Source organism: Vipera ursinii (genome assembly GCF_947247035.1).
Source record: "Vipera ursinii genome assembly, chromosome: 1".
Taxonomy (NCBI): domain Eukaryota; kingdom Metazoa; phylum Chordata; class Lepidosauria; order Squamata; family Viperidae; genus Vipera; species Vipera ursinii.
In genome coordinates this window covers 261,669,867-261,696,332 of record NC_139512.1, presented here as the reverse complement: position 1 = coordinate 261,696,332, position 26,466 = coordinate 261,669,867, and the positions used below count along the sequence as shown (strand labels likewise).

At 40.5% G+C, this 26,466-nt stretch overlaps 2 protein-coding genes across 2 annotated transcripts in view; both read right to left on the bottom strand.

Moving 5' to 3' along the window:
- The window catches only part of TRMT11 (tRNA methyltransferase 11 homolog), a 496,326-nt gene extending 486,267 nt beyond the window's left edge, over positions 1-10,059 (bottom strand). The window contains exons 1-5 of the mRNA XM_083379947.1: positions 9,969-10,059; positions 7,988-8,053; positions 2,394-2,467; positions 1,164-1,245; positions 974-1,066 (exon numbers count right to left, since the gene is read on the bottom strand). Coding sequence (XP_083236073.1) covers positions 974-1,066; positions 1,164-1,245; positions 2,394-2,467; positions 7,988-8,053; positions 9,969-10,043 — 390 coding nt within the window. The 5' untranslated portion in view covers positions 10,044-10,059. The remainder of the gene's footprint in view (positions 1-973; positions 1,067-1,163; positions 1,246-2,393; positions 2,468-7,987; positions 8,054-9,968) is intronic.
- A 4,724-nt stretch (positions 10,060-14,783) lies between these two features.
- Positions 14,784-24,572, bottom strand: HINT3 (histidine triad nucleotide binding protein 3). The gene is made up of 5 exons (XM_083374982.1): positions 24,326-24,572; positions 21,815-21,932; positions 19,432-19,501; positions 18,165-18,291; positions 14,784-14,920 (listed from the first exon to the last, which is right to left on the bottom strand). The coding sequence occupies exons 1-5, from the start codon at positions 24,485-24,487 to the stop codon at positions 14,873-14,875; spliced, it is 525 nt and encodes a 174-aa protein (XP_083231108.1). The 5' UTR covers positions 24,488-24,572; the 3' UTR covers positions 14,784-14,872.
- Positions 24,573-26,466: the final 1,894 nt, after the last annotated feature.

Here is a 26,466-nt window from a genome sequence, read left to right as displayed (position 1 = left end):
AACTTTGAAGAAACAAATCTTTCAAATCCCCCCTCCCCACAAATAGTAATTTTGGACCATCAGAAGTGTCGTGCCTATCCTTAAAGGAAAAAAAAACACATGTAAAATCTTGTCACAGAAATTCGGTCGTATTCTCACCAAATGTTAGCAAGACAACCACAGAGTACTGGACCGCACAAATGGAGTGCTAAGCAACTGCCTCAGAGCCATGGGTCATTCATTTCTGACGTGCCTTAGGATATAATGTAACATAGTCTGAAAAAAGACAAGGCACAGAGCAAACAATGCTCTCCTCATTGACTTGAAAAGCAGTGAGTAGAAGAATGACTCTATTTGAAGAATTGTGAGTCCCGGGCTAGGTAGACTTTAAAGCTAATTAAGTTTTAATAGGAAACCAACAGATCAGCAGTGATGTAGAGGAGTCTAGGCTACAGCTTATGTAGGTATTTATTTAGAATGTTTATACTACATAACCACCTGTCTCCCAAATGCAGCGTACAACACAACAGAAAAAGAATCTAAACAAGCATATAAAATAAATAAAACCCAATAAAGCTAAATAAATATTAGACAAAAGCCCATAATTCTTTAATTATTAATTTCTTAAATTCTAGGTACAGGCACATATGCCTTTCATAGTTAATTCACGAGAGAGAAATGTGAATATAACGTGAAGGCTTTGTAAAGCTTAGTCTGAGGCTTGGTTACAGCCCTCGGAATACACTTGGAGGCATGAAATGAATTCTTGAGCATATGAAGGCTTTGCAATGTGAATGAACAAAGACAACCTGGCTATGCATCAGGTATTAGAAGAAAGGACAGAGGCAATTGTGATTTATGTGTACAACAACAAAAGAACGTTAATTCTCCAAAGCTATATATGATCAATGTGGCAATGTATGCACATGTTTCCTTCTGCAATATTATGAAAGAACAGACGTTTAAGCAATCAAAGAACTTAACGATTACTTACGTCTATTCTTTGAATCTTCTCTGCTTGTGTTACCGTTTTGTTGAAAGCATGGACTATTATTTTGTAAGTGAAATTGGACTGTAAATATGGGGCCTAAAACAAAGCAAGACAGTTTTAATTATGGCATAGTGTATATGCTGCATAATACATGTACTAAATGAAAAAGTTCAGAATGTTTTCTTATACCAACCATTTTCTCTACTGGATAATTCTTCAGTGAAGAATGCAGTTCTTCTACAGATTTCCCATGACCCCAGAGCTCAAATATTGATCTGAAAGCAAATAAACAGACTTTCAGGAACATGTTTTATTCTACTTTGATTAAAAATCTCCATTCTCTCTACTTTCAAAGACATATAGATAATATTTCATCATAGCCAAAGGCCTATAGAATGTTTATAAAACTATGTGTCAGGAACAAAAGACCAGGACCATGTGTGATGTTCCAATTAAACTTATCTATTACTAGTTATGCCTCTACTTAACAGGACTATTTTGATGCTGATTAAGGATCAACTGAATTCAGGAGAAGCTGGATTCAGTCCATTTATAACTACTTGGATACTCTAGGGCTAGGCTGATTCGTCTTTTGACTCTGCTTTCAGGTTCTGTCACTCCTCCTCCACTATGTAATAATACAAGAGCAGTGAATTATTATTACAGGAAAATATATATACAGATCCATACACAAATATACAATACATATAGACATTTGCTGCTTAAAACTGTGATAAGATGGGCAAGTCCCTCGGGAGAAGGGCGGTATATAAATTAAATTAATAAATAAAATAAATTAATAAATTAATAAATAAGATAAAATTAAAGTTCAGATCAACTAACAATCTAAAAGATGACCAAAGTCATTGCGACTCTTTTTGAATTGCCGGCAATGGGGTGGGCGCGGCTTCGGTATGATGAAACCGCAGGACGCAGGACGGCAGTTTGACACCCCTGTTCTAAAGTCTACAAAATAAGGATTATATATTTACTTTCAGTGGCTTTGCAGCAGAGATGAATAAAATTTCCAACGCTGCTTCTGTACAACTTCCAAGTTGTTTAGTGGTATTTGTACAAAGGGACCCAAATAAAGCACGCAAAACAAAGATCCTTTGCATCACACCATCAGAAATCAAACCTGAAGTCACTAAGTCTCATGCATAGAAACAGAAATAGGTATTTTGCCTCTTTTTGACAGAGCTGTAAGCGCATCCTAGAGATGACAACTAAGGTAGGACACTGCAATTCAAAAGCTAGTCAAACTTCTCCCGACACTGGCAGTGAAAGAGGGAAGAGAGGGAGGGGAGATTTCCACCTACGCTGGAGGAAAAGGATGAGAAAGCTTAAAGGGAACCTTAATGCAAAAGAAAAGCAGGGAAACTCTCCCTCTCTTATTGTTATTTTTTGTAACATCAGTCCTTACTTTGCACATACTGTTCGTTTCATTAGTCTTCTAGCTATCTCTTCAGAAGGCAAGTCAAGAATCCAAAACGGGCTCTGAAGTCAGGAAAAATGTAACAGTTATTACAAAGAACAACACTGCAATCAACAGCATCATTATTTAGGCAGCTGCAACTTTCTTTTCTTTCTGTTCCTTTCTTTTCTTTCCTATGTATTTATGGAGCGCTTATAAAATGTTTCCATCAAAACTACAATAAGTGGTAGTCCAAAGGAGCAGCCATAGCCAGTGCAACAATAATAGAAGTACAACATATAATTACAGTAGGCAAACATTATAATTAATATAACAATCCTGACAGCAGGCACTCTAGAGTATTCAGGTCCCAAAAGCTTTCTGAAACAATCAAGTTTTGTTTTGTTTTTAATATTTTATTGGTGTTTAACAATAACAATCTCCAGTGCCTGGTATACAGCGTGTTGTCTTAGTTTATATATTTGAAAAAGAAAAAAGAAAGAAAAAAGGCAATAATAATTAACAGTCAATAATGATTAAATTTGATAAATCAATAATTAGTATATTAATTAATAATATATTTCTTTGATCTTCCCTTCTCCCATTTGTATTCTTCTTCAACCTTAAACAAAATATAATTCTTAATATTTTCAATATATAAATGGACATTTTTTACATTTATACAAATAGTGATAACATCTATGTATAACACATTTTTTATCAGTTTATATTATTTTTATAACCATCACCTCATTAGTTCAACATGCATCCTATTTTCGTGATTTTTGTTTAAACTTAATTTCCCCTTTTATTCAATCCATGCTTATCAGTCATGATTTTCTCAATTTGTTGTTGTTGTTAGCTGCGAAGTCGTGTCCGACCCATCGCGACCCTATGGACAATGTTCCTCCAGGCCTTCCTGTCCTCTACCATCTTCTGGAGTCCATTTAAGCTCACGCCTACTGCTTCAGTGACTCCATCCAGCCACCTCATTTGCTGTCGTCCCCTTCTTCTATTGCCCTCAATCTTTCCCAGCATTAGGCTCTTCTCCAGTGAGTCCTTCCTTCTCATTAGGTGGCCAAAGTATTTGAGTTTTAGCTTCAGGATCTGGCCTTCTAAAGAGCAGTCAGGGTTGATCTCCTCTAGGACTGACCGGTTTGATCACCTTGCAGTCCAAGGGACTCACAGGAGTCTTCTCCAGCACCATAGTTCAAAGGCCTCAATTCTTTGGCGCTCAGCCTTTTTTATGGTCCAACTTTCACTGAAATACATTGCAACTGGGAAGACCATAGCCTTGACTATACGCACTTTTGTTGACAGGGTGATATCTCTGCTTTTTAGTGTGCTGTCTAGATTTGCCATGGCTTTCCTCCCCAGGAACAAGCGTCTTTTAATTTCTTGGCTACAGTCCCCATCTGCAGTGATCTTGGAGCCCAAAATCTGTCACTACCTTTATTTCTTCCCCATCTATTTGCCAGGAATTGAGAGGCCGGATGCCATGATCTTGGTTTTCTTAATGTTAAGTTTCAAGCCAACTTTTGCACTCTCCTTCTTCACCCGCAACAAGAGACTCTTTAGTTCTTCTTCACTTTCTGCCATTAGAGTGGTATCATCTGCATATCTTAGGTTGTTGATATTTCTTCCGGCAATCTTAATTCCAATTTTGGATTCATCTAGCCCTGCCTTTCTCATGATGTGCTCTGCATATAAGTTAAATAGGCAGGGCGACAGTATACAGCCTTGCCGGACTCCTTTCCCAATTTTGAACCAATCAGTGGTTCCGTGTCCAGTTGTCACTGTTGCTTCTTGACCCACATATAGGTTTCTCAAGAGACAAATAAGATGGTCTGGTACACCCATCTCTTTAAGAACTTGCCACAGTTTGTTATGATCCACACAATCAAAGGCTTTAGCATAGTCAATGAAGCAGATGTTTTTCTGGAACTCCCTAGCTTTCACCATGATCCAGCGTATGTTGGCAACTTGATCTCTAGTTCCTCTGCCTCTTCGAAATCCTGCCTGTACTTCTGGTAGTTCTCGATCCACATACTGCTGGAGTCTAGCTTGTAGGATTTTAAGCATAACTTTACTAGCATGTGAAATGAGTGCAATGGTGCGATAGTTTGAACATTCTTTGGCACTGCCTTTCTTTGGAATTGGAATGTAAACTGATCTTTTCCAATCCTATGGCCACTGTTGAGTTCTCCAAATTTGCTGGCAAATTGAGTGTAGCACTTTTACTGCATCATCTTTTAAGATTTTGAATAGCTCAGCTGGAATACTGGCACCTCCACTAGCTTTGTTGTTGCTCAGCTTTTCTAAGGCCCACTTCAGTTCACATTCTAGGATGTCTGGCTCAAGGTCAGTGACAACCTCATTGTGATTATCAGGGACGTTAAGCTCATTCTTGTATAGTTCTTCTGTGTAATTTTGCCACCTCTTCTTAATCTCTTCTGCCTCTGTTAGGTCCCTGCCATCCATTTTTTTTCCATTTAGGTACACCATCCCAATATTTTCATATTTCATGTATTATAAAAATACTGCGCTTCTTGTCTATCTTATAACATCTGGGAATAACATCGTTTCTGACCAGGTATTCAAGTCCCAAAAGCTTTCTGAAACAATCAAGTTTTAATGAGCTTCTAGAGGGCCAAAAGAATGGAAGCTATCCAGGGCGAAGGGAGGAGGGGAGAGGAGGGAGATGGGGATAAACTATGGCAGGGGTAGGCAACCTCGGCTCTTTTATGACTCATGGACTTCAACTCCCAGAATTCCTGAGACAGCCATGCTGAGGGGAAAGGGAGAGGTTTCCAAGCTGAGCCATGCTGGCTTAGGAATTCTGGAAGTTGAAGTCCACGAGTCATAAAAGAGCCAGGTTGCCTTCCCCTGAACTATGGTAGCTGGGATTTTCAGCAGGAATTTTTTGTGTTCTCAGATGAGCCAGGCAGAGTTTATATGAGACAGGTTATTTAAAACTAGATAATCCATTCTGCAATATTTTTCCCATTTTCACATCTAAAGCAGAGCATGAAAATCTGTGGTTATCCTTTATCTTCCCTCTTTTGAGCACAGGAGCCGCTGATCAGACTTTTAATGCTGATTTTCAGCATGCACCAACAAAGCTATTCAGCTGCAAATAACATCACCGCTTTTATTTTTAAAGCCCGCTCAGTTATACCAATAGTCAACAAACATCAACAAAAATTATTCCTATACTTCCTGAGATTGAAGAATTAAACTTCTCTCTGCTCCCATTATGAATGTATGATGATAAACCCTACAGCAGAGATCCCCAACCTTTTGGGCACCAGGGACTGGTTCCGTGGAGAGAGGTTTTTCCGTAGACCGGAGGGGGCGTGATTTTGTGTGCTGCTTGCATCTCGCGGATGGGGCTTTGCTTGTTTGTGCAGACCGGTTGCTGGCATGCCGCAGCCCAGTACTAGTCCACAGATTGGGGCTTGGGGACTCCTCCCCTATGGGACACTTCAAATTTTACACCTTTACATTTTGTTGGCTGTGTGGCATTGGCTGTTCTTAGAATCAAGCAGCATACTGAACTTCATAAATGTATAACCAAAATTTGCAACTATGTGCAAGCCTAAGATCTTATCCCTCTCTCCTCCTAATGATTACACTTAGGACACCTATCTAACTCCCCCTCCTATGTTTTCATGTTTTGCACGTTGTCTCCCACAGATCCAGAAGGGGCAGAAGCAATTGAACGTGAGAAGAGAAAAAGATAAAGCAGATGATGCTACATGTTCAACTGTACCTTCCATTTGTGAAGAAGGGCATGGATTGCACCGTTTATGACCTCTGCCACTGGAGATTTTCAATCCTGCTGTTCACAATACCAATTTGGTGCTCTTCTTTCAATCAGTAACTCAATCAGGCCTTAGCTGATGCTACTAAGGACAGCAAAGCCCTGGAGTAGAACTTTAGCTTTCCTTAGGGAGAAACCAACTGATTACCAAAGAAGAGCAGATTATGTACAAAGCTTTGTTGGGAAATGCTATTTAAATCGCCAGCAAGATATACTGACAGCAGTTGCCAAGATACAAATTAGAGGAAATGGAGGAGGAGTTGGAGACATGTGATGAAATGAAGATGAAATATAGCAAAATATATTTCCAGTGCATATTGGAAACAATGTTTTTTTCTTGCTTGCTTTGTTTGCTCATTTTAGCCAACAGGAAGCTGATTCCTGAAATATTTTAGTGACTCAAAATTTGGACCACATTTGAAACTGTTGGCTCCTGCAAATACACACACACACACACACACACACACACACACACACACACACACACACGAAGAAGAAGAGGCCCACTTTTTTTATCTCTGATCGCTCCAATAACAGGCACAGAGGGACAAGATATTTTGCAGGAGTACAGGTAGTTCTCAACTTACAAACCCTTGTTTAGTGATAGTTCGAAGCGACTACAACAGCACTGAAAAGTGACTTATGACCATTTTTCACACATATAACCACTGCAACATTCCCATGGTCACACGATCAAAATTCAGGCACTTGGGCAATTGGCATGTATTTATGACATTTGCACTGTCCTGGGGTCATGTGACAGCCATTTTGTAACCTTCCCAGCCAACAAGCACCGTCAATGGGGGAAACCAGATTCACTTAATAACCAGATGATTTACTTACTTTACTTAACTGCAATGATTTGTTTAACAACTGTGGCAAAAAGGTCATAAAATGAACTGCAAGTTACTTAACAAACGCCTCACTTAGCAATGGAAATTTTGGGGTCAACCATGGTGGTTAAGTCAAAGGCTATCTGTATGGTCACACAAATGCCAAGACAAGGAAGCAAATGGCTCATTTTCATTCCAGGGAATGAACTTATCCATATATTGTGCTTAGCCACCACAGAATTCTGGAATTAGGGGCTCCCAGATTGTTCTAGCTTCTGCTTAAAAGGAGGGTTCACTGGCAAGCCAATGCCGCTGTCTGTAGCTGCCTTTCTTGGCCTATCTCAGGGGTAAGCAACCTTGGCTCTTTTATGACTCGTGGACTTCAACTCCCAAAATTCCTGAGCTGGCTCAGGTATTCTGGGAGTTGAAGTCCACGAGTCATAAAAGAGCCAAGTTTGCCTACCTCTGGCCTATCTGCTCCTCAAAGGAAGTCTCAAGAGAAGGGGATCCTTCCGATCCTTCCATGATTACCCATGGGTTGCAAGGACAGAGCCAGCTGCCACGGATAGCAGATATTCTGTCACCCAACATAAGGATACGGTATCAATTCTCAAAGTTTAGACATGTGGCCAGAAAAATCTCAGATTCCCAAAAGGGCCCAATATACATACATACATCTTTGGGAACATAGCCTGCATTTTCATGGCACCGAACTGTCAACATTTTTCACAGGAAATACTTTTCTTTCCCACATTATACTTTTCAAATGGTTCCGTGCAAGTGAAAAAATGGCATCAATGTAATTAGAATAATAATCCTTATTATTCTAGGAACAATATACTATAAGGTTTTGTATCATGATTAAAATGAAAGCTTGGCTGCAAAAATATTCACTTCATGAAACAAGCTTATGGAAAAACACACTTCATCCTGAATCTAATTCCTACCTTTAATCTCAGTTCTTGTGAACTACTGAATCTTCCATCACAGAGGGAGAGCAGAGACTTTATTTCCTAGAAGAAAAGTAAGATAGGGTAAATCATTTTGGAAACAACATTTTAATAAATATCCTAAAATAAATATCTAACACTGTTATTGCATTATTACAGTATTCTTTATCCTTTAAAAAAATACAACTTATGGCTGACGTCTTTAAATATGACTTCAGTAGAGCCAGTTTGGTATACCAACGAAGGCATCACATTAGAAACCAGGAGATCGTGAGTTCTAGTCCCATCTTAGGCACAAAACCACCTAAGTGCCTTTGGGACAGTCACTTTCTCACTGCCCTAGGAAGGTGGAAATGGGAAGCCACTTCTGAAATCTTGCAAGAAAATTGCAGGCAGTCACCAGGAGTCAAACACTGACTCAAAGGCACAAAATGATAACAATCCGGGGTGAATAATCCAAAGGCTGAGTAGGTATTCACTCTATAAGTTGTACTGAAAAACCCAGAATGCTAGTTGCTGCAATAGCTTTCTCCTCCCACCCCTTCCAGTGTAGGTACAGCCAAATATTACTTCCCTGCATTGGAAGGATGGGAATAAAGAAGGCCCCTTAAAATATTTACATCTTACCCCAGGTAAGTATAAACACAGAGAAGCAAAATAGCCAACTGCTTTCCTTGCTGGGAGCATGACTTTTGAGAATTGAAAAGAACAAACCCAACAAGTCGGGTTTGTAGAGGTGCCTTGGCAGGAAAAAGAAGAGAAGGCGAGGCTATAGGGGGCAGGGCTGTCCAACTGGAAAAGAAGCATTTGAGTGAATGAGAACAAAGTGCAGCAAGTGGAGTCGAATGTTCTCCATGCAGTGTGCAGGAGAAAGATACAGTTAACGCAATGTGAGAAAATGTGGGCAAGTTGTTTTCCCAACAGGTAGCGTTTACACTTCCTCATCCATTCCCACCTCCCAATATGGCAGTTGGCCCAACCCGCAGAGGCAAATTCGCAGATTTGCACAGACAAGTACCAGCAGTTTTCTTGGCAAGGTTTTTCATGGGTGGTTCACCATTGCCCCTTTCTTAAGAGCTGGGAGTATACTCTTGATTCTGTGCAGTAGAACGCCTGGTCTCCCGTCTGATCTCTTTAACAACTACAAGAAACTGGTTCTCAAGTGTGGATCAGCCTCAACATCAACTAGAAAAGTGAATCAGATGGGTGTCAAGAAATGTTCTTGTACTCTTGTTGACGTTCATATTGAATCTTCAATAGAAATCTGCATAAAGAAGCTGTGTATAAGACTATGTCCAAGATTTTGAGGTTCCTGAAATTCTATCCAACCCTTTCTCTCCGGTTACAAAGTGTACTGCAATCAACTTCCGTATTGATATGTTACTGCAACAGACATCCCACCTACAGATCTTGACGTCTGCTAATTGTTGAACAACTTGATAGCACATAAGAATAATATTAATAAAAACCCCACTTAATATTCTGAAGCTATGCTAAAATGCCACGTGCTACACAACTGTAACTTGTAACTGTCACTGTAACAAATCAACTGTAACTGTAACAAATCAAAAGTTCTCATAACAATCTCTCTTCCACCCAACTCCTTACACGTCGTTCTTCTTTGAAGTTTCGTGTTGTTGTTTTTTTGTTCGTTTGTTTGTTTTGCCGCTTGGGAAAATGCTCCAAGGCATAACCCTAACCCTAACAACCCTAACCCTGGTCTGAAACCCGCTGCCTGGAGCGTCATCACGCCAGCGTAGGATGAGCAAAGGCCTACCAAGACCCATTGTATTCGTCTGCAAAAACTCAGAAGGTTGCGGGACTTCCGAGTCCCTTCTGCAGCGCCGGGATAAGCAAAGAAACCAACGCACGGTTGCTACAGATCCGCCGACGCGGGCCGCGCGCGCGCGCTCAGTCCCCGGAAACTTCCAAGTGGCAAAAAAAAAAAAAGGCCGCGCGCTCCGCACCTCGGACTCACCGGCAACCGGAATTCTACGTTCTGCTGCGCTAGTAGCAGCAAGTACTGCCTATAACCCGCTGTCGACAACGCCATAACCCCGGCTCGCGCTCTAGAGCCGTACGCGCGCGCGTGGAGCAGGAGAGGCGGGGTCAAGACTGGGAAAAGGAGGAAAGCCGGATCGAAGCGCCCGGATATGGGGGAGAAGTGCAGGATTTTATTATTATTATTATTATTATTATTATTATTATTATTATTATTATTATTATTATTATTATTATTATTATTATTATTATTATTATTATTATTATTATTATTATTATTATTATTATTTACCGATCTGAATGACGGGGAAGGCGGTGGCTTCTATCTGTGCAAAGCCAATGACGGGGAGGATAACTACTACATCCGCACGGGATCCTGCTGCCTTGCGATTTACAGCCATAGGGACCGTACTGCCATGCAAACGTGCTGGACGAATAAATGAGGACCCAGATTGTTGGGGGCAATAAGCTGACTTTGTAATAATGCCGCTTGTGTGGGGGGGGGCGAAAGCCCTAATAAGCAGGCATATACATAGAATGAAGGCTACTGCTAAGCACATTGGTTTGTGCTTAGATTGTAAGCCGCCCTGAGTCTTCGGAGAAGGGCGGGATATAAATGGGATTAAAAAAAAATGGTAACCGTTTTTTTTTTCCCCGATAGGCTCGGCTACACTAGGATGAGTAAAAGAGAGAAGCACGGGTAAGGGAAAGTTGAGCCAGCGTGGTTCTTTGCGGGTTCTGATCTGCAATATTTACTGTTAACGAGAGAGAGAGAGCTGCAGCTTGCTGAGGAGCAGAACTCGGTTTGCTCCCTCCTTCCAGCTCGGTTGAAATTTGTAAACCTTGGGATATCGGTTCACCGTAAACGAGATCAGGTTAGCCGCGGATCTGGGCGCGTAGAAGTGCTGGCGGTCAGCACCAGAGCAGAAAGACTGCATTCACCAAAAAAAAAAACACAACCAAAGATTTCTTTTGAATGACAAGTAACCGGAAACAGGATCGTAACACAATTAAAATGTTGAACCCTCGCTCCACCTTAAGAAGGCGGTCGGCAGTGAGATGGGAGCGCCGCCCCGTAGCAAGGAATAGTGGGCTGGCTCTTCTCTGATTGGTCAACTATTTTCAGTCCAGGCAGGATGTTTGTAGCTTGAAAGCCGCTAAAGGCCAAAACATTGCGGTGCTTCAAAGGCGAGGATTTGACTCCTTTCTTGCAGAGAAATTCCGCAGCGGGGATAAGTAAGTATAAAGAAGCGCAAACTTCATTCTGATCTTTAATTATGTCTGTATCGCCTTGCTCAAGACCAGGTGGTGTATGTATGTGTTTTATTTATTTATTTATTTTATTGAGTTTGTATACCGCCCTATTCCCATAGGACTCAGGGCGGTTTACAGGGCAGTTAAAACCATGAAATACAAAAAAAATTAAAATCAATTAAAACAATTAAATTAAATTCAAGCCCCAAGAGTAAACCTAAAACCCAGTTAAATTAACAACCCCACAGTCTGGACCAAACAGATCAAAGAGCCAAGTTTTCAGGTCCCGGCGAAATGAGCGAAGGGCGGGGGCAGTCCTAAGTAGTTGGGTAGTTGGTTCCATAGGGTAGGCGCACCCACAGGGAACACCCATCCCCTGGGAATAACCCGCCGGCATTCCTTAACCGGCGGTACCCTGAGAAGACCCTCCCTGTGGGGGCACACAGGACGATGGGAAGATGATGCCGGCAGCAGGTGTTCCGTTAGATAGTCCGGACCCAAGCCATTTAGGGCTTTATAGGTCATTACCAGCACTTTGAGTCTCACCCGGAGGGCAACCGGAAGCCAATGTAGCTCCCGGAGAAGAGGTATTACACGGGAGTATCGGGAAGCTCCCATCAAAACAGGTGGAAATAAATATAAATTTTACAAATGATTTTACCATTTAGAGTTTAGCTGATTTATACTTCTTTGGGTTAAAGCTGTGCCTGAAATTATGAAAAAGTTTTATTTTAAATGTATTTACTCTTTGTTTTTTATAATTTTAAAATGGTAAGCCACCCAGAGTCACTTGATTGAGTTGAATGGCTAGACAAATTGAATAAATAAATAAATTGGAAAGGCTAGAGATGGAATCACAAGGATTATGAAGCTAGATGCTGTTTTAAATCTTTAAAAAGTATTATGGCTCATCGGTCACCACAAAAGTCCAGCAGCATGTTGCCAGCATTAATCAATCTCAGAAACCTAAGGAGTGGTGGACGTGGATGGGAAACACCTCCCCCCCCAAAAAAAAACATCTTAAGATTGGAAGGGCAAAAAACATCCTTAGAGACAGTTACAACCCATTTCTATACTGCAGGCAAACATCACTAGGTGGACATATGGTGATTAAGATGTTGAACAAGGTGTGGAAAATCACAGGTTAAAGTCTAACCTCAACCACTGGATGGTTTTGTCTCTCTCTGTCTTGATTGGTGAAGGAAATCAAGCAGGATTTAACTTTTTTAATATAAATTGTCCAATCTAACAACTGTATACAAGTTGGCTAGTTGTTTTTCACTTCATAAAACATAACAGTTATGAAAGAAATTGTACTGTTGAGTCATTGCATACAATCTGGCACAAATTCTGTTCTTTGTAATCAAAAATTAATAGTGATTCCTTAGATTTAACAGTAGTAAAAAGTGTTAGGGCTTCTGAAAGATTAACTTTTTATTTTTACAGAATATCACGCAAATTAGTTTTGGTACTTTCTATTGTAACTATTTTTTTTGCCTTTGCCTTTCAAATCCAGAACTCTCCTTTTTTATATGCCATTACAGCTGTTTACGACATGGAAGAAAGCAAAACACAAAATACCGAAGCAACAAGAAGTTGTCACGGCATTGTTGGAGAACTTGCAAAAAACTGGCAGAGTTGGTCCAAGGATCATGTGGCTTATCAGCAAAAAAACCCATTTAGCAATGGCAACCTAGTAACCTTACGCACTGAGAGAGGGGATCCTACTTATGGGAGACCCCCTGAAGGCTCCAAAACTGAGCAGAGAGGAAAAGATGCACACACACATATAGGCAAAGAAGTGGAAGAACTATGCTTAATTATACGTAACACTGGAAAGAGGGAACAGGATGGGCAAGTGAGAATAACATTTAAACAACTCTTTAATAGGTATGTGACTATATCCAATAAACTAGTAGGTGTCCTCTTAAGAGCAAGGAAGCATGGCCTGGTTGACTTTGAAGGTGAAATGCTTTGGCAAGGAAAAGATGATAATGTAGTTATTACTTTGTTTGAATAAGATAAAGATTATCCAGCTAATTCATGATTAATATAGAAATGTCTTAAAGCTCTTGAAACATCAAAATGACTATCTGGCTTAGAACCTAGGGAATTAATTGACACAAACTGAAAATAAGTTTTAAAATACTTGGTCATTATGCAACTAGAAATATGTACTTATTAAAGGAATTTAGTGAACATATATGGTTGAACACAACTCAATACATTTCATGAGATGTTCAAATTGCAAATGCTAATGAAAAAAATTAGGTCCACAGATATGAGTAAGAGGGTGATTAAGACTTGCTTGAAATTAGTAATAATGTTTTCCACTACGTTACAAATTTCGTATTTAAGAGCTGGTAGCTTCAAACGTACATGCTGAGGAAAAGTCTTTGCTTTAGTAGTATACTAGTATGTGGATTATAAATATGACTATGACCCTGGATTATGATTTTTTGAAGAAATCTAGTAACACATGTAATCAATATTTTGAAATTCAGTTGTAACCAAAAATAAGAGGTCTATGGGTAACAATTTTATTAAAGGTTTCATTTTTGTAACATATTAAGTTATATGTTTCACAGTTCTATCACATAAATTATCAGACCAGTCTCTATACTTTAGCACATTAACATTTAAACATGATTGAACATGTTTATCCATCACCTTTAACAATAAATTGAATGAATCTTGTCAATAACTTTTACAAGCAGTTAAGAGTCATGTTAAAATAAATGCATGCTACATTTTAAATAAATAAAAAATAGGTTTTAAATCCATAAAAAACATAACATGGATTATATTTGGCATTCCCTGAATACTAGTCTACTGCATGCTAAACACACAATGTCAGTGCTTGCTTGAAATCATTTTGCTGTAACAAATCTATGTGAATTACCTGCCTGTATAGTTTAAAAAGTAAAGATGTGAAAGTCATTACATGCCAGATTCTACAGAATCTACAATTTCTGCATCCTTGACAAACATAAATTTTAATCCAAGACCCACATTGAATAATTTGATATTTTATGCTAGACCCTAAGTCCAAACTATTGCATGATTTTAAAATTTTCTATTGGTCCCTAACTACCTTAATATATGCATTAAGATACTGAAATTATTTAAAACTGTTCACATTCAAGCACATTCACTTACTCTAGTTTAATGCACCAGCTAAAGTTTTACATTGAAAGTACAAATGTAAGTCGTATTTCAGACCATGGCTTGTTGGCCACTCTGTGCCTGTAAATCATGTACACTTGGAGTGACAGAATATAGCACCAAGACAATACTAAAAAGATCAGTAGTGTATTGTATAGGCACAAACCTTGCATTAAGACAAAACAGTCAATGTCGGATACATTTATTAAATTTCAGTGGCATCTCATAAGTTTCAAGGGTTCTTTGCATTTGAACAGATAAGTGCTTGTGATCTTATACGTTCTTGCATTCAGATATTTGCCTGAGAAATTTAACGTACAGAGTTTGCTAATGAGTTCAAACACTATAGAGCAGCAAATTCAGTAGTTGTTTTAAAAAGTCTAGCATCTCTATCAACTATATCCAATCCTTTAACCTGTATTCAAAGGTCGCAAAGATGGTAGAGTTTAGAGCAAGCGTCCCTCAACTTGTAGTGCTTTCAGCTTTCAGCCGTTCCATCAGCTGCTCAGCCTTTTTAAGAAGAAACACACATGTCTTATTAGCACCTTCCAGAAATTATACAGTACCGTGTTGAAGAGCATAAGATTGTTCCCAAACCCATTTACAAAGCAAAAGATCTATTGAGACAACCAGGAATGAACTAATTTGTATAATTAAGCAGCACCCGCTGGGCTTAATCCAGATTCCTACCCAGTCAATGAAGCAGCATACATATACAAGCCGGGCACTTTAAGGACAGGGATCACTAACTCTTTTTCAGCTTGCTTCCTCTTTTCCTGAGTCAAGGGATCTCTATGAGATTACTGAATCTTTTGGAAAATATAAAACATAAAAAGTTGGGGATCGTGCAGATTTTGCCTTTAAAAAACATTTAATGCTGGTATTTTTCAAGACCCTGGTTTGGATAATGCATTCACATGTATTACTTTATTAACCTTGTTAAGGGCAATCGGGTTACAGACTAAATGCAGCACCATCTTTTTTGAAAGAACTTGAAAAACGTAACTGAAATTAGGAACTTGTTTCTAGAGTAGATGAGATATGGTATGAACTCAAATAGTATGAATAAAGGGGTTAAACCTAGAATTTAGTTCTGCTATTGGAAGCACTCAAAGTGGATTTCTGTTGCCCTGACTATCAAAAAGATAGCTGATTACACTGTTCTCTCCGTCACCTAGAGCAGGCATGTCAAACTCGCAACATCACGTGATGTATCGGGACTTTTTCCCCATTGCCAGCAATGGGGTGGGCGCAGTCTCGACATGATGCATCCAGCCCACGGGCCGGCAGTTTGACATGCCTGCCCTAGAGTTATTTCCTGTGTTCCTCTAGAACAGGGGTAGGCAACCTTGGCTGTTTTTTATGACTCGTGGCTGGCTCAGGAATTCTGGGAGATGAAGTCCACGAGTCATAAAAGTGCCAAGGTTGACTACTCCTGCTCTAGAAAGTCATCTGTCTATACAGAGAAGTTTCTTAAAGATGCAGAAGAGCACTCATGAGATTGGGAAGTGGCACATTTTCTTTAATTCACTGATGAAAATTTTCTACTGAATCAAAAGCATTTTGCAAATGAAAGTTGTTCTTTTGTTTGATGAAAACAAGTACAGAGCTAAAAGAACACGTTTCTTCAGGTTTTTAGGGCTATTCATTTTTCTGAATGAGACTTCTTCAGTAAAAAACACAAATAGCTAACGCTGATCAAGTTCAGTGTTGGTACCTCGTAGATATTTATTTTGTGGAATGCAGATATGCTATGATGGTATTTATTTCACATTAAAGTTTATCTTTGAGAACCTTATTTATTTTGAACAGTTTAACTTCTCTAATGCAATCAAGCTATTTTGGATGCAATAACTCTTAATCTTGTTTTCACACTCTTGCTTTGTGAGACTTGTTTTCCTTCAGTTATTAAATAAATTCTTCTGAACTAAGTTATCATGTATGCTGTTTTTTTTTCTTCTGTTCAATCATGTCAAATTTTCAGAGACTGCCTGGACACGTCCCTGCAGTTTTCTTGACAACGATTTTCAGAAGTGGTTTCCCATTGCCTCTTTAGAACTGTGAGTGTGACTGTGTTCTGTTCCAGCCTACTACCGGCCCTGCAGAAAAGGCAGGGACAACCCCTTTACAAAAGGCAAAAGGCTGGAAGTAAGCCCGCCAAATTTATTTATACAAAACAGAGCAAACTGAGCAAAACAAAATACGAACCACTAAAACAGGAGCTATTCAAACGGTTGCCTTCAGCAAACCAGCCCTCCCACACATTCCCCTTTTAAACAGTTCAAGGCATGGCTTCTTTCTGCCTCCTTCCGAGGTGCCCCATTGCTTTCCTCTGTTTACTCCTGATTGACTGCCTCCTGCATCGGGCATCCTTGAACAGGGCCAGCTGTGGGTCATCTTCATCCACGCTGTTAGGCTCACACAGCTGGGTTTGCGTAGTAACCAGATGGGAGGGGCCTGGCTGAGAGCTCTGCGAAGCCTCAGAACTGTCCTCTGCAGGCTCTCCAAACCCCTCCTTCTCCTCCTCTGAATCGTCTGACCCAACTGCCGAACCCAAAGGCTGACCCTGAATCACAACAGACTGGTCCAAAGTCACCCAGTTAGCTTTGGGCCTAAGGCGGAACTAGAACTCTCGGTCTCCTGGTTTCTAGCCTGGTACCTTAACCACTATACCAAACTAGCTCCCATGCCCGATTTACTCCTACTGAAATGAACCAAAAGCTTTTATTTCCTAAAATATCCCAATAGTTCAGAAAAATAATCTAGCATTTTGCTGTATGAATTAAAATTTTTACCTTAGACACCCTAAGTCACTTAAATAGATTGCATTACCTGGGTTACATTTTTAGCATGTTGCATCAAACCAATTAAGATTTTTATGTAAAACTGTAGTCATTCATTGTTAATTCATATCTTTATTTACTGCTAGGTCTGTAACAGATATTTGACTAGTATAGTATATTTAAATATAAATTAAAGGTAAAGGTTTCCCCAGTCATGTCCAATTTCAATTTTCAACTTAACATGAGAAAACTGGGGAGAGTGAGACAGAACTAGAATACCTAGTCCATGTGTCTCTTACATATGTTAAAAGTACTAGTTACCATGTTAAAAGAAAAACACCTAAACATATGTAGGTTGTAGGTGGGACTAAATGTATGTAGCAACTTTATCCGTGGACAAGTTTGAATCACTGAGATTAAAAATATGCTGGTAAATGCAAGCAACTATCACATAGCCATTGATAAACTAAAAGGGATACTTGAGATGTAATTCAATGGGAAGTATTAAGTCAAATGAAATTATACTTAAGAGTGGCTAATTATTAGTAGTTGGAATGAAAGAAGAAAAGGTGCTTTCTAATGCATGTGTTGCTCTTGTCAGCAGCTCTCCTAGGATCAGGCTGTAACTGTGGACAGTAGTCTTGTTACCTTGGGGAAAGGCACAGCTGCTTTAAAGATGGGGGGACACTTCCAAATACATCTTCCCCTTCAAAATAATGCACAAAGTACAAGAAAAGGACAAATTTACAATATTCCTAAGGAGCCTAAATCAGGAATAGCACTGATATGGTTTCATAAAGGATGGCAGTTCCAATTCCAATGAGTGCTGTAAATGAAATATCTTTTATCTTCAAGTATCCATTAATGAACAATGTGGGGGAGGAAAACTGCAGATTTATCATGAAGATGTTTGATAGCTTTTTCTAACAGCAGCAATAAAAGTCAAGTGTATTAATAGTGAACTCACTTACTGTAATAAACCAATAGGAATTGATTCGGTATATCATCCGGGACAAGAATCCCAGCTGACTAGCTGGAGCCAAGACATGAAGGTGCAAGTGAGCTATGGAGCAAAAGGGAGGCCAGTGAAAGCCCATCCTGGAAAAACAAACGTGGCAGCAACAATTCAGACGCATAAAACAAGGCTCCAGAATCAAGGCACACCATAAGGATTTGAATCCTTGCAGCAACTTGAGAGCATCACTTAGGAAATTACATGCAAGTCACTCTTGTTTTCCACACGGTTTACCTTATTCCATGCAACAAACTAGCTCTTTCCAAACTTTTTATAGTCTATAGCACTTTGCATATATTATTCATACTAATAATTGCTCATAATAATTCTTTTCATTTGGAATTACACAGGAGAAGTAGTGTTTGCTTTTGCTGACCAAAAGTCAGTGCAGATAAGTTTACAACTTAAAACAAGAACAGTCAGGGCACGCTGATGCATTTGGCAAAGCAGAAAAGAGCATCCTTTATTTGATTCCTCTCTCAGTTTCCATACTGGATACAGAAGAGGGATCAGAACTATGTTGTTCCTCTCATGAGTTCCCATGGTAGACACTTAAAACATAAATTCATAAAGGAGTTGGTGTCTTAGTACACATGATTTCTGGGGCAAGATACTCAATTAGTGATCGTTTTTCTTTTGAAATGTTTTCAATTAAGCTCTGAAACAAGGCTTTTAAAAGCGTTTGAAGATATAAAACATTCGCCTTTTGTAAACTTGATTATCATGAGGCATGTCCGTACTCAGTGGAGTTCCAATAATCGTTCCGATAATGCAGTCATGCAGCATACAGGTAGTAGGGCTCTACAGTCCTCAATGTAGGACCAGTAAATTATGATGGATTTACCTTTGAACTACTTACGACCAGATTCAAAGTTCTTTTGATCAGCAACACAACCACATTTATAGCCAGAGTCACATAATTGCATTTTACAATGGTTTTGCTGAAATCCAACACCCAGTTTTGGGCAAAATCACACCATAGCAAACAACAGATTCACTTAATAACTGCGGCGGCCGCTTTACGATCGCCATGTTCACTTAACAACTACCACAAAAAGGGTCACAAAATCAGGTTGGTCAGATAACTAATCTGGTTTACAACCATCACAACTTACGACTCTAATGGGCAGGCTCCATTATGGTTGTAACATGATGATTACATGTATGTTTAGCTTGCCATGTACATAATTGCATAGCAATATATTTATTTTCTGGAAATGTACCTTATATCGTCCAAGTCAGTGCACTTACTCCACTGAAGGATAGCTTTTCCAGCTGCTATCATTCTTTCCACTGTCAAAAAATGGTCAGAGAAAAGGAAGAAAATTAGATTTCTGAAGTTCAGCCATTCAGTGCTACAGATATATTGCTAACTCCTGTTTAATGTCCCTGGAATTTATTTTTAAATAAACCCAATTATGAGGACACTCAAAATAACAGACTTATGTTTTTAACATGTCACAAATTAATTTGCTTATATATGTTTATACCCAAGCACACATAAATCAGCCTTCGTTAAAGGATTCTTGAGACATTTATAAAAGTTTAAATAAAACTATTCATGCAAACATGTATGTATTATGAAAAGAAACAATATCTTGAAACCCAATTAAGCAGAATAAAAGCAGGTTGTAGTTTGGAAAAAAGTGTATTTTTAACACAGCATTGAAAAAGTGCAAGGGCAACTTTAATTTATCCTTGGGGTAAGGGTGGAAAGCATGGTTAAATGTGGGTACCAAGAAAAAAAGACCCCATACTTTTTTTTTTATTGAAAAGTTTTACAATACAGTTTTCATTTAAACCCCCCCCCTTCCCCCACCCTCCTCCCCCCCTACCTCCCCCCCTCCCCCCCTCCCTCCTGGCCCCCCTACCTCCCCCCCTCCCCCCCCCCGACTTCCCAGAGCTAAATACAAGGTATATATATATAAAAAAGCAATCATAAACAACCATATACTAGCAATTACAAGTTCTAAAATCCATTACTCTCTAGCTTGTATAGGATAAAACAAGCCTTAGCAATATTAAATATATATAAGAAACTAAAATAGAGAAAAGAAAAAACAAAGCGAAGGAAGACTTATTCGAATGCTACGTAAAACTTCTTAACCCTATACTTGTTCTGGATAAACTCAATCCATTTTCTCCATTCCATAATATAATGTTCTTGCGAATGATCTTTCAAATAGGCCGAAATCTTCGCCATCTCTGCCAGGTCGGAAACCTTTAAAATCCACTCTTGTATAGTCGGCAGTTCCTCTTTCTTCCAATATTGACCTATCAAAAGTCTTGCTGCCGTAACTAAGTTCAACATCAACTTGGAGTCCACAACTGTAGCGTCGACAATTATTCCCAACAAAAAAAATTGTGGGCAAAACTTTATCCTCCGTTTAAAAACCTTCTGCATATTCCACCAGACTTTTATCCAAAAAGCCTTAACCTTTTTACAAGTCCACCATATGTGAAAATATGTTGCATCTTCATCACCGCATCTCCAACATTTAGGCTGATAATTCGGATACATACTTGCAAGCTTTTTAGGATCTAAATGCCATCTATAAAACATTTTGTAAAAATTCTCTTAAATTTTGAGCTTGTGTAAATTTTACATTCCTCACCCCATACTTTTAAAAACATATATGCACCCAGATGTTATTCAGCAAAATCATAATTTATTAACATCTACAAGCCCAGCCTTACTCTAGAGAGGAAATGGGCATAAGGTAACTCACAACAGACTCCATTTATGTGACCAGGCTTCTTAGCTCATCTGACTTTGTGTGTATTTTAAAAGATTCATTTAATTAAAATATTGAGTAAAAAGATAGCATTCTGCAAAGGACTTGCCTTAGCTGTATATTTATTTTCTCAGATGTTTTGGGGCCTCACAACAATACCATTGAAATTGAGAAATCATTTTAGAATATCTAGAGAAATCATCTTAGCTCCTAATAAATGAATAATTTGTGATTTCCATTCCCCTCATGGCAGCAATTCTATGAGTGAAGCTACCATATGCTCCCATCTGTTCAAACATGTCTCCAGCTCCAAAAGGGTTCTCCCCAATCCCTAAAAATTAAATAGTAAACCTGTCAGGCCCCAAGAACCAAGAAAGACACAAGGAGTTATTTCTGAACAATTCCTTTATTGTTCCTCACCTACAGACACAAATCTTGCCAAACTAAGCAACTATTTGCAGCACCATAGATGTACTCTGGGAATTACTAGAGAAGAGCTGTTTTAACTCTTTGCCTTCTGACCAAACTTTCCATGCTTTGCTGCCTCTTTGCCCTCTAGAATGCAGCCCTCCCCTCCTGGGAATCCAGGCTACATTCCACCACACAACACTACCAAAATGGGGGTGGGAGGGTTAGTCTTGTTTAACAGTTAAAATGGGATAATTGTTATTTGGTAACATATTTAGCTCTGAGTTCTCCTGATACTGATATCTAATCTTGCCTTGGCTCACCCATATATGTGGAGAACTATAAACCAATAATAAGATTTTTAGAGTGATTATATACTGTCAATTTAGTGTTGACTTTTAGCTACTGCATGGATTTTCTTCTTTCTCCGTGCCAATATTAAGAGAAGTGATTCTCCACTTACCTAATGGTATATGCTCACTCTTAAGAGTCTTGCAATTTCCAGTGTGGTTCTTTGTTACCACTAAATAATGATGAGGAGCTCCTGGTCTGATATCTCGGAAGCATACCAAATCTTCATACTAATGGAATATTTGAAAAAAGAATATGTTGATGAAATTGCCTTATTGACAAGTCATGAAAAAACAGCTTCATTGGGAGCTGCTGGAAATATCATTCTTCCGGAGAAAATGCAAATGTCGATCAAATACATACTTTGTCTTATTTCCCATTTGCAATATTCATGAAGAATTTTTCCTTAAATTGATTCTCAGGCAGACTGACAGCTACTAGCACCCCCATTTGGATACAACTATTGTATAGCTTAAAGTATATTAACAGCATAGTAACAACTGGCAACATCTAAAAGCTAGTTGTAGAAGAGAGTATTTGTAGCTCAGTTTAAATCAGGGGTGTCAAACTCGCAACGTCACGTCACACGACGTATCACAACTTTTTTTCCATTGCCGAAAATGGGTTGGGCGCGGTTTCAGCATGATGCATCTGGCCCGTGGGCCAGCAGTTTGACACCCCTGGTTTAAATGAATTATCCAACTAGTAATCGCACCAGTGCAAGTGATTGTGGGGTTTGCTACCTGTTTATATGCAGTAGCTTGTCTTGCAAGTTTGGGTGAGGATGTAATTTCCTTCTTCTAAGAAGGAACTAATGAAGCTACCTACTTAGGTAATGAGTCTTCTGCAAATCATCAAGCTCAAGGAGCACAAAGACTCCAGTAAAGGCTTACATTTTGAACTGCATAATGACATATCTGAATAGCACTCCCAAGTCAGGCTTGATTATTAATATCCACTCACCCTAGATCAGCAGACTGGCAAAAAAAAGGCCCAAGTCAAAATCAGTGACAGATGGTTGCATTAAGAAATGTAAGGGAATGAGGACACCACTTTGCTAAGTTGCAAGTCAGCTGATGTCAAAAAACAGGAAGAGATGACAAGACAGAGGCAGAAATTTGTTAACACAAATGAATCATGTTTTCACTCCTAAATTTCACCTTTTTGAGGATATTAACTACCATTTGCCAGATACTCTGTGAAACTGTAATATAAATAAACCCTAGCATTAGTCAATGCTCTTAATCTCTATGTGTATGTGTATACACACACACGACATATACATATGTACTGTAGTCATGAAATATAAAATCCACCAAAATTCACTCCCCAGAGAGTCAGTTTGTTGTAGTGGTGAATGCATCAGGCTAGAAACAGGGCAGTCATGAGTTCTAATTTCTGCTTTAGGCACAAAGTCAGCTGGGAGCCTTGAGCCAGTCACTCTCTCTCAGCCCTGGGAAGCAGGCAATGGCAAACCACTTCCAATACCCTCTGCCCCAAAAAGTGTTTATTTCCGGAGCAAGGACAGAAAGTGGTATGTTTTCTATGACTACTCCTGCAATTGCTGCACTAACAAAAGAGAGCAGGCAGGCAGGCAAGCAGAACAGAAGAGCATTGAAAGATCCCAAATGGATCACGCCACATACCTATCTGGTTCATTTTGCATCCCACGGTAACCATTAAGATGCATTTGGGAAGCTTCCAAATGCATGGGGCTGGAAGGCAGCAACTTAGTACTTAAAGGCACGCTGCCTATGAATCGGGAAAAGAGCGAACAGGCACCCATGCAGTAGCCACCGATTAATTAATAAACCTTTATTGTCAAAGTACAACATGTGTACGTTGAGATTAGCTCATACTATCTGATCCTCCCTAGTCTCCTTTAAAACGATCCAGCCGGTCTGCCGATGCCTACAACAACTGCAGCAAGCGAATTCCAGCTCAACCATGCTCCATTTCCCATCACAGGATCCAGCCCAGGAGGCGACGACCGACTCAGCTACTATCTCATCTCCGGCAAAGAGAAGAGTTTTCCACCGGTGGGCTAGTCTAGTGAAAAAGAGGGATGGTTCCCGCGGTTCCCTAAGGAGGGAGGGCTCTCACTCTCCCTTGCCTTGCTTCCGCTTCTGTTGCCAAGGCAAGCCGGGAGGGGAGATGAGGATGTCCTATTCGGTTACTCCACCTGGTTACTCCTATTCCAGGGGTAGGCAACCTCGGCTCTTTTAGGACTCGTGGACTTCAACTCCCAGAATTCCTGAGTCACAACCTCGGCTCTTTTAGGACTCGTGGACTTCAACTCCCAGAATTCCTGAGTCAGCATAGCTGACTCAGGAATTCTGGGAGTTGAAGTCCACGAGTCCTAAAAGAGCCGAGGTTGCCTACCCCTGTCCTATTCGGTTACTCCGTCTCCCAAGGAGAGCCGGCAGCATCCAGCGCCCCTCCTTAGCGCAAGGTGACCTTACGGCATCCATCAGTCGAAAGGGAGCCGAAAGCCCAAAAGCCTTTCGTCCTTTGAACTCCCAGGACAGATCCGGGTTGGGACCTGCGCCAGGTTCAAGCCGGGCACCGGGGGTGGGTGGGTGGGGTTGTGGCACCTCCACGGAAGGTTGCCGGTTCTCCTCACCTGGCAAGGCAGCAGCTCGGTGCCCGTCTCCTCCCCGTGGGTGATTCGGCAGAAAACGCACTTGCTGTCGTAGCCGCCGTCCTCTTCTCCCGGCCCGCCGGCGCCGGCTATTGGCGTGGCCGCGGGAGACGAGCCCGAACTCCCTCCTTGCTCCCCGGCCATCGAGGCTTGTATTTGGAGCGGGCCACCCGCTCGGTTAGCGACCCGGGAAGAGGGAGGGGTAAGCGAAGCCCGCGGCCGGCCAGCGGCAAACCCAGTTCCCTGCCTCCGCCCTTTGTCATCGCGCTAAGCTCGCCAGCCTATGGAGAGAAGGCAAAGGGGCGGCCGCCCCTCGAGGCGGCCCTTGATTGGACCCACGCTTTTGCTTAAGCCAGGGGTAGGCAACCTCGGCTCTTTTATGACTCACGGACTTCAACTCCCAGAATTCCTGAGCCGGCATGGCTCAGCTCGGAAACCTCTCTCTTTCCCTTCAGCATGGCTGGCTCAGGAATTCTGGGAGTTGAAGTCCACGAGTCATAAAAGAGCCAAGGTTGCCTACCCCTGGCCTAGGCCTTCGATGAATGAGGGTGGGACTCTCTGGTTCCTTGTGCTGGCTATTCTTTATTCTTTATTTTTTGATTTCAGTGTAATTTGTTTATTGTAAGCTGCCCGGAGTCATGCTGGCTCAGGAATTCTGGGAGTTGAAGTCCAGGAGTCATAAAAGAGCCGAGGTTGCCTACCCCCTGGCTTAACCAGAGAAAAGGCTCGGGCTTTGATAGAACTGCTTGGAACCAGAATCTCCCCCTCTCCGATCTCATTCCTTCCCAAATCCATTGCAGTTGGGAGAGGAAGGGAGGGAGGGAGGGATTTCATTTCCATTTCCCGGGTAGGCGGGAATAATTCACAATGCTTCTGCACCCAACTTCCTGACCCTGATTTATTTTTGGCTTTTGCTCTGCCCAAGTATGCATTGTCAGCTGTGAGGCCTATAGCAGCGGTGCCCAGTATCCCGGCCGCGGCATGCTAGCAACCGGTCCGCCCAAACAAGCAAAGCCCCATCCGTAAGATGCAGTCAGCACACGAAACCGTGCATTCTCCAGTCCGCGTAAAAAAAAAACTCTCTCCGTGGAACCGGTCCCTGGTGCCCAAAAGGTTGGGGACCTCTGTTCTATAGAGGGGTTGTGCCTTTCCAAATCATGTCCAATCAATTTAATTTGCCACAGGTGGTCTCCAGTCAAGGTGTAAGAAAGATGTCAGCAATGATCGAGAGAACTGGGAGGCATCTGAGTTAAATTTCAAGTGTTGTTGCAAAAGGTCTGAATACTTATGCCAATGTGATATTTCAGCGTTTTCTTTTTAATAAATGTTCGCTTTTGTCGTTATGGGGTACTGAGTGTAGATTTAATACGGAAAAAAATGAATTTCAATAACTGTAGAATCAAACTGCAGCATAACAAAATTGACAAAAGTGAAAGTGGCCTGAATATTTTCTTTGAATGCACTTCACATCTACATTGATAAACAGTCTAGATTCCTGACTTTGACATGACAGAAGTGGCCTTATCTTGGGAAATGCATTTTCTTATTTATCAGCCAGTCAGCATCCTCAAATTAATCATGACAGCATTCAGACTAGAATTTAATAAACCAGCTAGGATACCAAGGAGAGTGAAGGAAAGAGAGGGCTATAGTTTGTAAAATCCTAAATTGCACATAGGTGTACCTGCAGATCCACCAAATCTAATCTTGGCGTAATTCATATGCTATAGCCACACATATAGACCCTCTATTGACAAGACCACCTTATTATCCATTCCCAAAGTCAAATTGAAGTCACATTCGCCTGCACACAGCCTGACAGGAGGAGGAGGGCCACACCAGTTCTGCAAGAAATAGGCCACACAAGTAATTGACAGCCTTACCATAGCCTGTTCATAAATGTTGGAGCATAAAGATTCCCATGGATCCCCAGGAATTCATCACTGCACTGCTGATGAACAGTCAATAAATTGTGAATAGAAAGTCACTTTTCTTGCAACTTACATCCACAAAACACACCCTCAATCCATGTCTTGGAAAGCAACAAGACAGAATGTGGTATTTTGTAGAGATGTTTAAATATATAGAGAGGAGGAAAAAAAAGTTCAAGATCAATACACAGA